Genomic DNA, 15,366 nt, shown 5'->3' with positions numbered 1-15,366 from the left:
TCGGTTACCTGCAGACGCGATAAGAGCGGAGAAATAGTTTCGTTTCGCCGCTCTTATCGCTACTAGGTAAGTCCTTAAATGGGACTTTACCAATTTCCGATCGGATTCGGAGCGGGTGGCCCTCCAATTACTCTCTAGGCATCTCTTCCGACGCTTCATCACCCTCAGCTCCTCGGAGAACCAAGGAGCCAAGGTAGACTGGCATCGGGTGAGGGGCCGCAAAGGCACGACCCGGTCCAGGGCCCCCGCGGCCGCACCATCCCAGGCGGCCACCAGGTCCTTAGTCGAGCCGCGGGTCAAGGTCTCAGGTATTGGCCCAAGCTCCGTCTGGTTGCAGCGTCCCGGAGTCACGTGATCGCCTTTGGCGACCTACGTCAGTGGGGGAAGCCAGATTCACTTAACAACCGTGTTACCAAATTCACAACCGCAGTGACTCCCTTAACAACTGGCAATGGGGCAGAACTCACTTAACAAATATCTCGCTTAGCCACAGAAATTTTGCCCTCCGCTGTGGTTGTTAAGTCGAGGGCTACCTGTATAACCCTGTTTTTTCCTGTTCCCATCTGCTTATAACTATCCCATCCTCCTCCTTACCTGCCACAATGGCTCCCCACCAAGGCAGCCCCAGGTCCAGGTGGAACGATTCCAAAAGCTTCAGGATAAAGCCCACCGGGGTGTAGCTTTCCAGGCCCAGTTCGGCGAATGTCGGTTCTTGCAAAACTACTTGACCAAGTTCCTCCAGAGGGAGGATTTCCTCCAGAGGTGGGGTGGACACACCTTGCGCAACCTGCCAGGGGAAAGGCAAAAATGAAGGTAAGGCAGGTTCCCCACATGCCAACGTCACTCCCGGATGAGGTTCCCTTTTACATCCCTTCGAACAGTCCAAGCACAGTTGACCCACCTGGATGCCTGCCACGGCTGCGGTGCTCTGACTCCGGATTGTGAGTCTCCAAGGCGCGACAGGAAAACTCTTCAACCGAGGAACAAAAGAGGTTCTGGCCTGGGACCACCTCAGGGGCACAGAGGTCCTGTGAACCTGCAAAGGAAGTGGCAAAAATACACGGGGGAATTGCAATGCCACAGTCCTCCTCTTCCCTGCAAACGCCATTCCCTTGTAGCACAGATGACGTTACCTAGTCTGGTAATGAAAGGTCTGCGAGGAAATGACCCAGCTCAGAGAGCACCCAGGACCCCTGCAAGGGCCATTTCCCTTAGCACTGATGTCCCAAAGGTGCTTTTTCAGGAGGCCACTGGACTGTCTTGTTTTTCTTCGAAGACGTTTCGCTTCTCCTCCAAGAAGCTTCCTCAGCTCTGACTGGATGGGGGGGGGAATGGGAGGATTTATACTCCTTGCAGACAGCTGGTCATTTGCCTTCTTTTAGAGAGTCGTGGAGGCCACTTGGAGGTTTACCTGTGTCCTCAGGGTCCCCTGAGTGGTGCAAGTGGCTGCAGGATGTTTTCCTGCCCTGTGTGCCTTCAGGGTTGAAGGCAGAGAAGAATGCAAATAGCCAGCTGTCTGCAAGCTTGAGCTGAAGAAGCTCCCATGATGAGAAGCAAAAGGTCTTCAAAGGAAATCAAGAAAGTCCCATTGCCTCCTGAAAAAGCACTTTTGGAAACCCCCCCCCCAATGACTGAGAATCTCCATAGACCAGTGTTTCTCAACCTTGACAATTTTAAGGCATGTGGACTTCAACTCCCAGAATTCCACAGCCAGCATTGCTGGCTGTGGAATTCTGGGAGTTGAAGTCCACATGCCTTAAAATTGTCAAGGTTGAGAAACACTGCCATAGACACTTCTAGCACTGATGATGTCACCTAGTCTGGCAAGGAGACGCCTGCCAGGAAGCAACTCAGCTCAGGGAGCACCCAGGACCTCAGAGTCCTTCTCTTCCTCCTCCTCCTCCTCCTCTCTGTAAACTCCACATACTTCTAGCACTGATGACGTTCCCCAGTCTGGTAATGAGACGCCTGCCAGGAAGCAACCCAGCTCAGGGTGCAGCACCCATCCTTGCAAAACAGCCCCAGACTCGGGAGGGACTTCAAGGGGGCCACTCCTGCTTTTGCAACGTTCAGAGGGGGAAAAACCCCTTGCAGGCGATGCCGAGGAGGGACCACGAATAGGGAGGCTGAGATGACCCCCCCCGGCCCCGGTTTGGGCCTACGTTCAGGGTCCGGAAGGGAGGAGGAAGCCAAGCGGAGGCTCCTCCTAGGGCAGGGGGTCTTCCAACCTGGCCCTTTGACGACTTGTGGACTTCAACTCCCAGAATTCCTGGCGTGCCTGGCTGAGGAATTCTGGGAGTTGAAGTCCACAAGTCATAAAAGGGCCAAGGTGGAAGCCCCCCCTGTCCTAGGGACTCCCCGTCCCACCCCCGACGGTTAACCCGCTCCTGTGTCGGGCTCCCCTGCAAGGACGAGCAGCGCAGGCCGGTGGCGGGCCCGACGGACTACATATCCCATCGCGCGACGGGCGCGTGACGTCACAGCCCCCGTCCCTCTCTCCCCCCGGGCATACCCACCTGAGGGTGAAGCGCCCCCGCCGCGATCCACGCTCGCCGCAGCGCCGCGAAAGCCGCCATGGTCTCCGGCTTGACCGCCGCGGAGGACCCGGCTGCCTCGTCACGTGACCGGAGCATTGGCCGGAAGGGTCGTGTCGACGCTCTTCCGAGGCCGCCGCGGCCCTTTTGGTTACGGGCAGGCGGCTTTGCGTCTCCCCAAGCGACCTCCAAGGCGAAGGGCGATTTTTTTCGCGAGGAGTTCCTCCTTAGGGGCCCGGGGTTGATTGGCGGAAAAAAAGAAATAAAATAAAGACTCGGAGAGTCGAGAAGGATAGACTNAGGCTTTTAGTGGCTTTTAGGTTTTAAGGCCTTCTGCATCTGGGGATTTACCATCTTCGTGTTAGATGGGGTTGCCCTGCCCCAAGCAAACCTCATGCACAGCTTGGGGGTTCCTCCGGAGTCAGGACTCCTGCTTGAAGAGTAGGTGGGAGTTGTGGCCAGGAAGGCCTCTGCACAGCTTCATGCTGTGTGCCAATTGCGCCCTTTCTTGGGCCAGGAGACTCTACTTTCTGTCATTCCTGCCGTATTCACCTCCTGAATGGACTACTCTAGTGCACTCTACACGGGGCTACCCTTGAAAAAATATCCAGAAGTTTCAGTTGGTGCTGCTGCAGTAATGCCTGCTCCAAGATCTGCACGTGCTACACCTCTGCCACGTGAGGTGCCCTGGTTGCCAGTTTGCTTCTGGGTCCAATTCAAGGTGTTTTTCCCTTCAAAGCTCTACATGGCATGGAATTGAGATATTTGAACGACTGCCTCTCCCTGGTTATATCCACTCCTATCAGGTCCGGCAGGAGAGACACGTCGTGGGACAGGGACTGTTTTATTTGGGGCTAGGAAGAAAGCCCTTTCTGCTATTAAGATCCCAGCCCTGTGTAACACCCTCTCTTAAAATACGGCTTTGTCAACCAGTTTGGGGAACCCTTGGTAGAATGGAGCCTGTTAGATGCTTGTACGACTTTTTTAAAAAAATCTTTTATTATTTTTGTAAATAACTTGTGGTGGCAAACATACCTAATCTGCTTCCTACTTTTCCCCACAACAACCCTGTGAAGTGCTTGGGCTGAGAAAGAGTGACTGGCCCACCTAGTTGGTTTTCATGCCCAAGGCAGGACTAGAACTCAAGTCTCCTGGTTTCTAGCCTGCAGCCTTAACTACTAGACCAAAGTACACTATATGTTTTTTCACCAGTTTATTTGCTTCTATCTTATTTTAATTAAATATGTTGTTTTAATGGTTTTAATATACTCTCGATTATTACTACGTATGCTGTCCAGAGTCACTATGTGAGATGAGCGGCTATACAAATACAATTAAATAAACGAACAAATAACTTGTAGAACAAAGTGTGGAAAGCATGCAGGTTTCCAGCAGTGCCCCCTTTGAAGCTATGAGACTTAAAGAAAGTTATGTCTACCTCTTTGCCATCTTTGCCTTGCACAACTGCACTCTGCACATGACAGTGAGACAGACTGCCTATACATTTGATTAACAAATAAAAATCCGTGGGGTTTTCCGCAGAACCCAGCTGACATGCCCTCTTACCGTTGGAAAGGAAATTATGAACGGAAGGAAGACCACGGGCATCACTCGGAAAACCTTTTTCATTAGCTCCAGGTTTGGGTGTGGAGGTCCTGATTGCATCCCAGTCTGAAGGAAAGACAGGTGTTATCCAGTGACCACTGCTCAATTTTCTACTCTTCCTGCTTCACGTATCTATCCCAGTCCTCAATCCACACCACCAGGATGGTTTTGAATTAGCCTGACAGGAAACAAGCAGGTCAAAGATCCAGGCAGAGCCAGGCTTCGGATAAATGGAGAGCCACTCAATCCCTAGTCAAGATCTGGGTAGATTTTTACATGGTCCACCCCAGAAGCCCTCTCTCATGCCTACCAATTTCTTCAAAATCCCGACAGGTGGAGGAAGAGATCTGGGGGAACGCTAGGTAAAAGCTAAGTGGAAGCAAAATCTGTGGCTAGCCAGACTTCGCTTTCAAATTGCCCAAATCGTACCTCCGTAACAATCCACATGGTGACAGATACCATCACGGGAAGTATGTAGTAAGGATCCGGGGCTGCGAGGTCCGTGAACCACCAGAGTCCCCCCGTCTGCATGCCGGGCACAGGACACTCCGCCATTTTGCGCAGGGCAAAGAAGAACGAGATGAAAATGGGAGCCTGCGACCGAGAAGAGAAGAGGTCAAGCCGGTAAGCCGTGCACACGATAACAAATTCCAAGCATGCCACAGAAGCTGACCTGGACAAGAGGCGTGATTAATCCTCGCAGGGGGTTAATATTATGGGTCTTCTGGTAGTGTTCCAGATCCATGACGGCCTGCGAAACTGGGAGCAAAAGAGACAGGAAATGTGACGTTAAGATACAACTAAACCTGTCTTGCAAGTGTTGCTTATGAGCACTTCCTGTCCTCCAGATAGTGGACTACAATTCCTATCTCCCTCAACCATAGTAGTGCATTTTAGAGGCCGGTAATATTAATGGAAGATCACCTTTCCATCCACGTCGTCTTCCTTCAGCCCGATCTCAACGGCTGCTGTTGCAGACTTTGATTTAATCCCAGAGCCTTATTTTAATCCCACTCAGGTTTGATCCCATTTTAAACTTACACTGTTGTCTGTTGCCAGTCTTCTTGGCTTCGCTGATTCTGGCAGTCAATGCAGTCATTTGGGGTACGTGGTTGTTTAATTCGATTGCGTCTCGCTGGCTCTTTACAATGAGTGGGAAGACCAGGCAGCGTATACATACCGTGCCTGGAAATTGGGCAGGAGAGAAGAATTGCATTACTTTGCAAGGCAACTACAAGGTTCAGGCCCTCAAGAATTTACCCTAGAGATGCAGAAAGTCCATAGCTGGATGGGAGGCTGTGATGAGCCACAGGAACACAAGGTGGGAGGTCATTTCCCCAAAATAAAATTATTTTTTTAAAGTTAAAAAACAAAACAAAACTCAAGACTCCACTCTGCTGATTTGGGACACCTGTGAGAACGAAAGAAATTTATACAGTACCCCCGACGTCAATTCTGTCTACCAATTTTGGCCTGGCTTACCAGCCAGTTGTGATTTGACTTCTGTTCCCAGTCACAATGCGCAATTCCTGGTCCAGTGGCATACACGTAGTCCTCGACTTACGACAGTTCATTTAGTGACTGAAGTTACAGCAGCACTGAAAAAAGAGACTTATGTCCCTTTTTTCCCCACATTTATGACATTGCGTGGTCATGCGATCAACTTTCAGACGCTGGGCAACTGACTCACATTTATGACGGTTGCAGCGTCCCAGAGTCACGTGATCGCCTTTGGCGACCTAAGTCAATGGGGGAAGCCAGATTCACTTAACAACTATGTTAGCCAATTAACAACCGCAGTAACTCCCTTAACAATCGTGGCAATGGGGCAGAACTCACTTAACAAATGTCTCGCTTAACCACACAAATTTTGCCCTCCGCTGTGGTCGTTAAGTCGAGGGCTACCTGTATAACCCTGTTTTTTCCTGTTCCCATCTGCTTAGAACTATCCCATCCTCCTCCTTACCTGCCACAATGGCTCCCCACCAAGGCAGCCCCAGGTCCAGGTGGAACGATTCCAAAAGCTTCAGGATAAAGCCCACCGGGGTGTAGCTTTCCAGGCCCAGTTCGGCGAATGTCGGTTCTTGCAAAACTACTTGACCAAGTTCCTCCAGAGGGAGGATTTCCTCCAGAGGTGGGGTGGACACACCTTGCGCAACCTGCCAGGGGAAAGGCAAAAATGAAGGTAAGGCAGGTTCCCCACATGCCAACGTCACTCCCGGATGAGGTTCCCTTTTACATCCCTTCGAACAGTCCAAGCACAGTTGCCCCACCTGGATGCCTGCCACGGCTGCGGTGCTCTGACTCCGGATTGTGAGTCTCCAAGGCGCGACAGGAAAACTCTTCAACCGAGGAACAAAAGAGGTTCTGGCCTGGGACCACCTCAGGGGCACAGAGGTCCTGTGAACCTGCAAAGGAAGTGGCAAAAATACACGGGGGAATTGCAATGCCACAGTCCTCCTCTTCCCTGCAAACGCCATTCCCTTGTAGCACAGATGACGTTACCTAGTCTGGTAATGAAAGGTCTGCGAGGAAATGACCCAGCTCAGAGAGCACCCAGGACCCCTGCAAGGGCCATTTCCCTTAGCACTGATGTCCCAAAGGTGCTTTTTCAGGAGGCCAGTGGACTGTCTTGTTTTTCTTCGAAGACGTTTCGCTTCTCCTCCAAGAAGCTTCCTCAGCTCTGACTGGATGGGGGGGGGGAATGGGAGGATTTATACTCCTTGCAGACAGCTGGTCATTTGCCTTCTTTTAGAGAGTCGTGGAGGCCACTTGGAGGTTTACCTGTGTCCTCAGGGTCCCCTGAGTGGTGCAAGTGGCTGCAGGATGTTTTCCTGCCCTGTGTGCCTTCAGGGTTGAAGGCAGAGAAGAATGCAAATAGCCAGCTGTCTGCAAGCTTGAGCTGAAGAAGCTCCCATGATGAGAAGCAAAAGGTCTTCAAAGGAAATCAAGAAAGTCCCATTGCCTCCTGAAAAAGCACTTTTGGAAACCCCCCCCCCCAATGACTGAGAATCTCCATAGACCAGTGTTTCTCAACCTTGACAATTTTAAGGCATGTGGACTTCAACTCCCAGAATTCCACAGCGAGCATTGCTGGCTGTGGAATTCTGGGAGTTGAAGTCCACATGCCTTAAAATTGTCAAGGTTGAGAAACACTGCCATAGACACTTCTAGCACTGATGATGTCACCTAGTCTGGCAAGGAGACGCCTGCCAGGAAGCAACTCAGCTCAGGGAGCACCCAGGACCTCAGAGTCCTTCTCTTCCTCCTCCTCTTCCTCCTCCTCTCTGCAAACTCCACATACTTCTAGCACTGATGACGTTCCCCTGTCTGGTAATGAGACGCTTGCCAGGAAGCAACCCAGCTCAGGGTGCAGCACCCATCCTTGCAAAACAGCCCCAGACTCGGGAGGGACTTCAAGGGGGCCACTCCTGCTTTTGCAACGTTCAGAGGGGGAAAAACCCCTTGCAGGCGATGCCGAGGAGGGACCACGAATAGGGAGGCTGAGATGACCCCCCCCCGGCCCCGGTTTGGGCCTACGTTCAGGGTCCGGAAGGGAGGAGGAAGCCAAGCGGAGGCTCCTCCTAGGGCAGGGGGTCTTCCAACCTGGCCCTTTGACGACTTGTGGACTTCAACTCCCAGAATTCCTGGCGTGCCTGGCTGAGGAATTCTGGGAGTTGAAGTCCACAAGTCATAAAAGGGCCAAGTGGGAAGCCCCCCTGTCCTAGGGACTCCCCGTCCCACCCCCGAGGAGACCCGACGGCTAACCCGCCCCTGTGTCGGGCTCCCCTGCAAGGACGAGCAGCGCAGGCCGGTGGCGGGCCCGACGGACTACATATCCCATCGCGCGACGGGCGCGTGACGTCACAGCCCCCGTCCCTCTCTCCCCCCGGGCATACCCACCTGAGGGTGAAGCCCCCCCGCCGCGATCCACGCTCGCCGCAGCGCCCCGAAAGCCGCCATGGTCTCCGGCTTGACCGCCGCCGCGGAGGACCCGGCTGCCTCGTCACGTGACCGGAGCGTGGGCCGGAAGGGTCGTGTCGACGCTCTTCCGAGGCCGCCGCGGCCCTTTTGGTTACGGGCAGGCGGCTTTGCGTCTCCCCAAGCGACCTCCAAGGCGAAGGGCGATTTTTTTCGCGAGGAGTTCCTCCTTAGGGGCCCGGGGTTGATTGGCGGAAAAAAAGAAATAAAATAAAGACTCGGAGAGTCGAGAAGGATAGACTTCTCCGCTGTAGCCATGTTTGTCACGGGCGCTTCGAGCCTTCCTTCCGGCGGAGGGAAGCCATGTTTATTGCCGTCGGAGATAGACGGAAGAGGAAGCGCGGCCATATTTTTCACGGGCAATGATGCCGCCGTGATAGCTTAGGGCAACCCTCCCAGTTTCAACCTTGGCGACTTCGAGTCGTCGAGACTTCAACTCCCAGAATTCCTCAGTCTACGCTTCTTAAAGCGGTTAAGAAGATCTGAACTGTAACTCGTTTGGTTCCATTCTGCCAAGTGGCCACTGAGGGGAGCTGTTGCAAGCATTATTTTCTTGTTATTCGTGCTAATTTTTTTTTTTATATATATAAAAAAGCTAATTTAGGAGTGTAATTCAATTCAACAGGCAGGATCAACAGCAGCTCCCCACCGTGGCCACTTAGGAGAATGAAGTCAAAAGAACTTGGTTTGTATTTTTTTTTTTTTTTACTGTACTTTGGATTTCTGCTTTGCCAGCATTTTGGTGGTACCCATCCAGAGATCCTCATCCAGAGATCAAACCAGCAAGGACCAGATTGTCTATGGAGATTCTCAGTCATCCAGGTCGTGGTTGTCCCAAAGGTGCTTTTCAAAAAGTAACTTTTCAAAAAAACCCCAAATAAACAAGAAAGTCCAGTTGTCTTTTAAAAAAGCGCCTTTGGGATGAGCAAGGACTACAGTTTACAGAACTTTAACAAAGGTGTAGACAAGCTAGGATATATGTTGTGGGAAGTCAGCCCCCCCCCAAAAAGAAATATTCTTGGGAATATTAAAAGGCAGAATATTATATTTCCCCAAAGGATCTTAAAGGCAGAACCCCTTCCACTCCCCACACCTCTCTGCCCCAAACAAAAATCAGGTCTGCAGAAATGCAGATGTGGTAATCTTGTCAGAAAGATTGGAACCAGAAAGCTTGGATTAGAAAGACAAAGATCTTTGGAATCAACAATCCCTCACACCAAAAATCCAACAGTCATCAGCCACAGTCACAGGGAAGCAGGATATGACCTTTGGGGCGTAATAGGATTAACCCACCACCATCAGAATACCAAAAAGGGCACACTCAGACTCAGATCAAAGTACATGACACAGGAAATACAAAGCCTCAAACAGAAACAGGAAACAACCTTGAGAGCCCCAAGAAGTATAAAAACCCACCACTCCCTGCTACATGTGGCCAGTTTTTCCCAGAGCCATCTTTCTGTCTGGCTCGCCTCTTCAATAAACTGCAACCTTCTTTCTAAAGCAGTCTCCATTTTCATTATTCCCGGCTTGGACTGTACCCTGATGAAGATTTTTCTTTCAACAACGTCTATGGAGATTCTCAATCATTCATGACAGGCTTGTCCCGAAGGTGCTTTTCAAAAGGCAACTGGATTTTCTAGGTTTTGTTTGTTTGTTTAAGAACTGACTGAACCTAAGAAGCTTCTTGGATGAGAAGCAAAACGTTTTCAAGGAAAAACCAAGGAAGTCCAGTTACCTTTTGAAAAGCACCTTTGAGACAGTCTGGGATATGGTGGCATCTGTAGCCAGCTGCCAGCCAAGACACTGTGGGAAGAATGCAGAGAAAGAAATATTTTGGGGAATATTAAAAAGGCAGAAATTTCTCCTACCCCCCCAGCCAGAAAACTCAGCAGAGGCCAGCTTTTAAAAATGCAAATTCAAAATAATCCTTTCTGAAAGATTGGAGCCTTCCAGCTAGAAACTGAAGAGATTAGGAAGACAAAGACATCTAAAATCTACCTACCCCACCCAAACTCTAAAAGACGACCTTTGGGGACATAATAGTATTAACCCATCAATACCAAAAGGGCACACTCAGACTCAGGTCAAAGTACATGACACAGGAAATACAAAGCCTCAAACAGGAACAGGAAACAACCTCAAAAACCCCAGAAGGTATAAAAACCCACCACTCCCAGCTACGTGTAGTCAGCTTTCCCAGAGTCACGCTTCTGTCTGGCTTTGCTCTTCAACAAGCTACAACCTTCTTTCTAAAGCAGTCTCCATTTTGTTTATTCCCAGCTTGGGCTGGACCCTGATGAAGATTTTTCTTTCAACAACACCTTAGCAGAAAAATGTTTAGATGCGAAGCATGATAACTCGAGCATCATGGCATTGTCATGTATCAAATTCAACTTAGGACTTGCCCAGCAATACCTGATGCAATTACTTGTATTGTGTTGTCTGAGGCAATTTCAATCACAAAACCTGTATCTTATAATAAACTTGGTCAGCCTGAAAAAAGTGATACCTGACTCTGTCTGACTTTTGATTTCACACAACTCATGTCCTGACATAGGCGTTCCCGTCTAGGATGAGGTGTACATGTGCGTCCTTGACTTAACAACAGTTCATTTAGTGACTGTTCAAAGTTAAAACAGCACTGAAAAAAGTGACTCGTGACCATTTTTCAGAGTTACAACCTTTGTAGCATACCCACGATCACATGACCAAAATTCGGACACTTGGCAGCTGGCATATACTTATGACGGTTGCAGTGTCCCAGGGAAACGTCTTCAAGGAAAAACAAAGTCCAGTTGCCTTTTAAAAAAGCACCTTTGGGTTGCTGAAAGAAAACTCTTCATCAGAGTCCAGTCCAAGCAGGGCATAAACAAAATGGAGACCGCTTTAGAAAGAAGGTTGCAGTTTATTGAAGAGCAGAGCCAGCAGAAATGTGGCTCTGGGAAAGCTGACCACATGTAGTAGGGAGTGGTGGGTTAATCCTATTACATATCCTGCTTCCTTGGGGCTGTGGCTGATGACTATGTCCTGTGCTGGATGTTTTTGGGTGAGGGGTTGCTGGTTCTAATCCTATCTCTCTGGTATTGTTAGCTATCAGTTTTACTGCAAGGGATTTCAAAATATTTTGTCTTGAATGGGCTTCTGCCTGCTCGTATTTGTTCATGAATGGGGCTATCAAATCTGCATTTCTAAAAGGTGGTTTCCTGTGTTTCTACTGGGGGCTATTAAGAAAAATTGGGCCTGCTTTTCTGCCTTTAAGATTCTTTGGGGGAAATATAATATTCTGCCTTTTTAATGTCCCCAAAATATTTCTTTCTCTGGAGTGTGTGTGTGTGCTGTCCTCCCACATCCTTTTGCGACCTTCTGACAAGCAAAGGCAATGGGGAAGTCACTTAACAATGGTGTTACCAAGAGTGGGTCACTTAACAACTGGTCATACAATGAGGCAAAACTCATTTTCCCTGTTGACTTTGCTTGGAAGTGTTTCTACATATTCTACAGTTTCTACAGTTATGAGTAGTAATGATAAACAAATAATTTCTCTTGTCTTTGGTGTAAACCTTCTTACCAATGTAGACCCTCTCGTCTACAGGCCCTCAACTTCTTGAGATCTTATGTGAGAATATATATTTCATGTGAGAGTTGGATATCTATCAGGATTTCAACCACATTTAATCTCGATTTAGAGTCCAGTGGCTATCTTCTTATCCCATTATGGACTTCTGCTCAAGAAAGGTGAACATTCTATGGTAAAAGCTAAAATATTATCTTCTTTGTCTATGGAGATCCTCGATCATCCAGGTCATGGTTGTCCCAAAGGTGCTTTTTCCAAAAGGCAACAGGACTTTCTTGATTTCCCCCCCCCCCTTGAAAATGTTTTAGCTTCTCATCAGTTCTGAAGGAGCTTCTTGGATGAGAAGCAAAAGGTTTTCAAGGAAAAAAAAATCAAGATAGCCCAAATCCTTTCGGAAAAGCACCTTTGGGACAATCATGACCTGGATGATTGTGTGGGAATAATCAAGAAGAAGTATTATTTTTGGGAATATTAAAAAGGCAGAATATATTTTCCTCAAGGAATAATGAAGAAGATCTTTAAAAAGGCAGAAACTTCTCCACACTCCCCCCCCCAGCCAGACAATTCAACAGAAACCAGCTTTTAGAAATGCAGATGTAATAATCCATTCGGGAAGATTGGAGCCCTCCAGCTAGAAGCTGAAGAGATCAGGAAGACAAGACTCTTAAAATCTACATACCCCACCAAAACTCTAAGACAGGACATAATAGAATTAACCCACCACCATTGGAATACCAGAAAGGCACACTCAGATTCATGTCAAAGTTCATGACACAGGAACAACTCCAAACAAAAGCCCAAGAAGGTATAAAAACCCACTCCCTACTACATGTGCTCTCTTTTTTCTAGAGCCATCTTTCTGTCTGGCTCTCCTCTTCAATAAACTACAACCTTCTTTCTAAAGCAGTCTCCAAGTTTGTTTATTTCCGGCTTGGACTGGACCCTGATGAAGATTTTTCCTTCAACAATTGAGAATCTCCATAGACAAAGAAGACCTCTAATCCTTCAAGTTTTGGGTGCCTAATAATAAACAGGAAGACATAAAGCATGAGAAGGAACAAAGAAACCCCAGAGTACATTTCTCTGGCCTTCATAAGCATTTCCTCTCCCTTTTCTCCGTGTATTGTCAGAGAAAATTGCCAATGTGAAATAACAAAAAGTACACCTGCTAACACCCAATTTTAAAAAGTCATCTCAGAGCTGGGAGGTTCAAGAGAATTAAAATGATTGCATGTCTGCGTCCTGTGTTAAAAATACTATTTTGCGCGCCTTCTTCCTTCTTCTTTTCTCACCCCCTCTTTCGGTCCCAATTAAAACAATGTTTTTAAATGCATTTTCAGGGTGGGGAATTGTTTTAAGAAGCAAGGAGCAGTTTCAAGGTTGCTGTGTAATTTAAATTAAACTGAGGGTATTCAACGAGTCTGTTTCCCAGAGTAGATCAGGGAAGCCATTCATTATACGCAGAGACTAGAAAAATGAAAAACATGGGTGTAATTTTTTTTAAAAAAAATGTCGCGTATGTGAGAACACGTAACACTCAAGGGGATTCATTAGACGATGTTTATCGGTAGTCCTCACTTAATGATGGCCGCCGGGAGCGGATTTCTGTCGCCCAGTGACCCAGTTTTTTTAAGTGTGTTGTGATCTCTGGAACTTTCTGGTTACCATTGCTAAGTAAATCATTGAGGGTTGTGATAGCCAAATCTGGACCTGGGTTCTGCCTCGGTTTACCTTCCCAACAAGCAACCGAGTCGGAAGATCATTTAAAAGCCGTTTATTAGGGAACCCTGATAAAATGGGATCTCTCTATGAAAAAGGAGAGAGAGAGAGAACCATGTTACAGACCCATGTTACATTCTTTTTTATAGTTAACACAACAAAGAAAAACGAAAGAGGATAGTTGGTTGAACATGTTAAGAGTAACCCCACCTTGCACAGTAAATCAACCACAAAGCTTGTTTGAATTTAGATAACCAGATGTCCCTCGACACTAAAGAACTTTTTCTGATCAGGAGACAGACTCCAGACATCCTTCTGTAAATTCTCTTTTCAGCTGAGGAATATTAAAAGCTATCTAATCAATCCGTTCGAACACAGGATAAGAAGTTTTCCTGCAAACCAATTGAAGATGTTTTACAGATGGCATCTTCCACCAGCAAAGCTTGCCAAGATGTTCCAGAACAATTCGCCAACATGTTGGAAATGTAAAAAAAGTACATGGAACATATTATCATTTATGGTGGACATGCCCAGTTGCGAAAAAATACTGGACTAAAATAAGAAGATGGATCGAAGAAATAATAGACCAACCCGTAGACTGGAAACCAGAGATCTTTTTGCTGGGTATTTTAAACAGAAAATATAGTAAAGAAATACGGTACTTAATTCCCACATATAACAACGGCAGCAAGAATAGCATACGCACAGTTCTGGAAAAATGAGAATATACCATCAGAGGAAGAAGTGATAAGAAAAATCCTGGACTGTGCTGAGATGGACAAATTAACAAAAGAGATAAAAGAAAAGGAAGACACAGAGTACTATCTAATATGGAACAAGTGGTATGACTGGTTGGAGACTAGAAATAATAGAGGAGAATAAAGGTGGAAAGGTCAAAAGTGGAAAATGTGTGTATAATAAAAACAACGGGACAACAAGGACAAATGTTCTAAAGAAGAATAAGGGGGGAAAATGTAAATAATAGAAGATTACCGTTACGAAATTGCTGTTAAAAAAAGGGAGGAGTATACACTGTGTGTGTATGTGTGTTATGTTTTGTTTTGTTTTGTTGGTTTAAAAAATAAAAAATTATTTAAAAAGAAGAAGAAGTTTTCCTGCATTTCAATCTGTAATGAACCCGGACATTATTTTAAAAGAGAGAAAATGCATCCAATTAAAATGCAAAATAACCGCGTTAGTTAACAAACGTCAAAATCCATGTCATGTGCCCCTCAGCTGTTAAGTGAGGAGATCATGTGTGGTTGCCATTTGTGACCATCTGCCAGCTAATCTCATTGATTTTCCTAATGTCAACTGTCCAGTAGGCATTTGCAGAAAAAGAAACTCCTGGAACAAGATTTTACCATACTTTACTGAAAATTTACATTGGCACAGAAGAAAGCAAAACCAGCTCTTGTTTTCCCACATGAAAGCATACTTAATTAAATAATAGATTCCCTTGCCCCCCACCCACTGGGTGTTCACATTGTCCAATAGTAATATTTCTTCTTATTACGGGAACCAGCCACTTCTTCGAGAGCTGGCCTTGGGCTCTTGGTCACCTAGACACCATTCCTCCCACCCTTGCATTCCATTGTCAAGATATGAGCAAAAGAGAAAATCTAGGTAAAAAAGGCGAATCAGTGTTGGCACCTTGCAGGAAGCCAGCAAAGGCCACAAATGATGTGACCACGAGGATGCTGCAACAGCCATAAGTACAAGAACCGATCATGTCTACCACTTATTGGGCATCATTGTAAGTTCAAGGAGTTTGCGGAATGAGTGGTCAGGAACCTGTAAACAAATTTTTGCATTGGAGTGTCAACAGAAACGGTCCTAACCTTCCAAATGGCAGATACAACTGTTAGGTGATGAAAGACCAGGAACCCACGTGAAGGTGTCAATGAAGCCGGTTCATTGTTAAAAGTGTGTGCACGGGAACGGAATGGC

General features: G+C 47.3%; 2 protein-coding genes across 2 annotated transcripts in view; both read right to left on the bottom strand.

Moving 5' to 3' along the window:
- LOC107295088 (mitochondrial inner membrane protein OXA1L-like) overlaps positions 1-2,586 on the bottom strand; it is an 8,946-nt gene extending 6,360 nt beyond the window's left edge. The window contains exons 1-3 of the mRNA XM_015824381.1: positions 2,517-2,586; positions 902-1,036; positions 595-787 (exon numbers count right to left, since the gene is read on the bottom strand). Coding sequence (XP_015679867.1) covers positions 595-787; positions 902-1,036; positions 2,517-2,576 — 388 coding nt within the window. The 5' untranslated portion in view covers positions 2,577-2,586. The remainder of the gene's footprint in view (positions 1-594; positions 788-901; positions 1,037-2,516) is intronic.
- Positions 2,587-3,321: 735 nt separating this feature from the next.
- Positions 3,322-8,102, bottom strand: LOC107295087 (mitochondrial inner membrane protein OXA1L-like). Its single transcript, XM_015824380.1, has 8 exons — positions 8,043-8,102; positions 6,413-6,547; positions 6,106-6,298; positions 5,181-5,324; positions 4,813-4,898; positions 4,569-4,733; positions 4,101-4,205; positions 3,322-3,333 (listed from the first exon to the last, which is right to left on the bottom strand). Exons 1-8 carry the CDS (start codon positions 8,100-8,102, stop codon positions 3,322-3,324), a joined length of 900 nt encoding a protein of 299 aa, XP_015679866.1.
- Positions 8,103-15,366: the final 7,264 nt, after the last annotated feature.

This window comes from Protobothrops mucrosquamatus, unplaced genomic scaffold (assembly GCF_001527695.2).
Source record: "Protobothrops mucrosquamatus isolate PMUCROS unplaced genomic scaffold, P.Mucros_1.0 scaffold2216, whole genome shotgun sequence".
In the NCBI taxonomy this organism is placed as follows: Eukaryota; Metazoa; Chordata; class Lepidosauria; order Squamata; family Viperidae; genus Protobothrops; species Protobothrops mucrosquamatus.
This window is presented reverse-complemented; position numbering and strand designations above follow the sequence as displayed.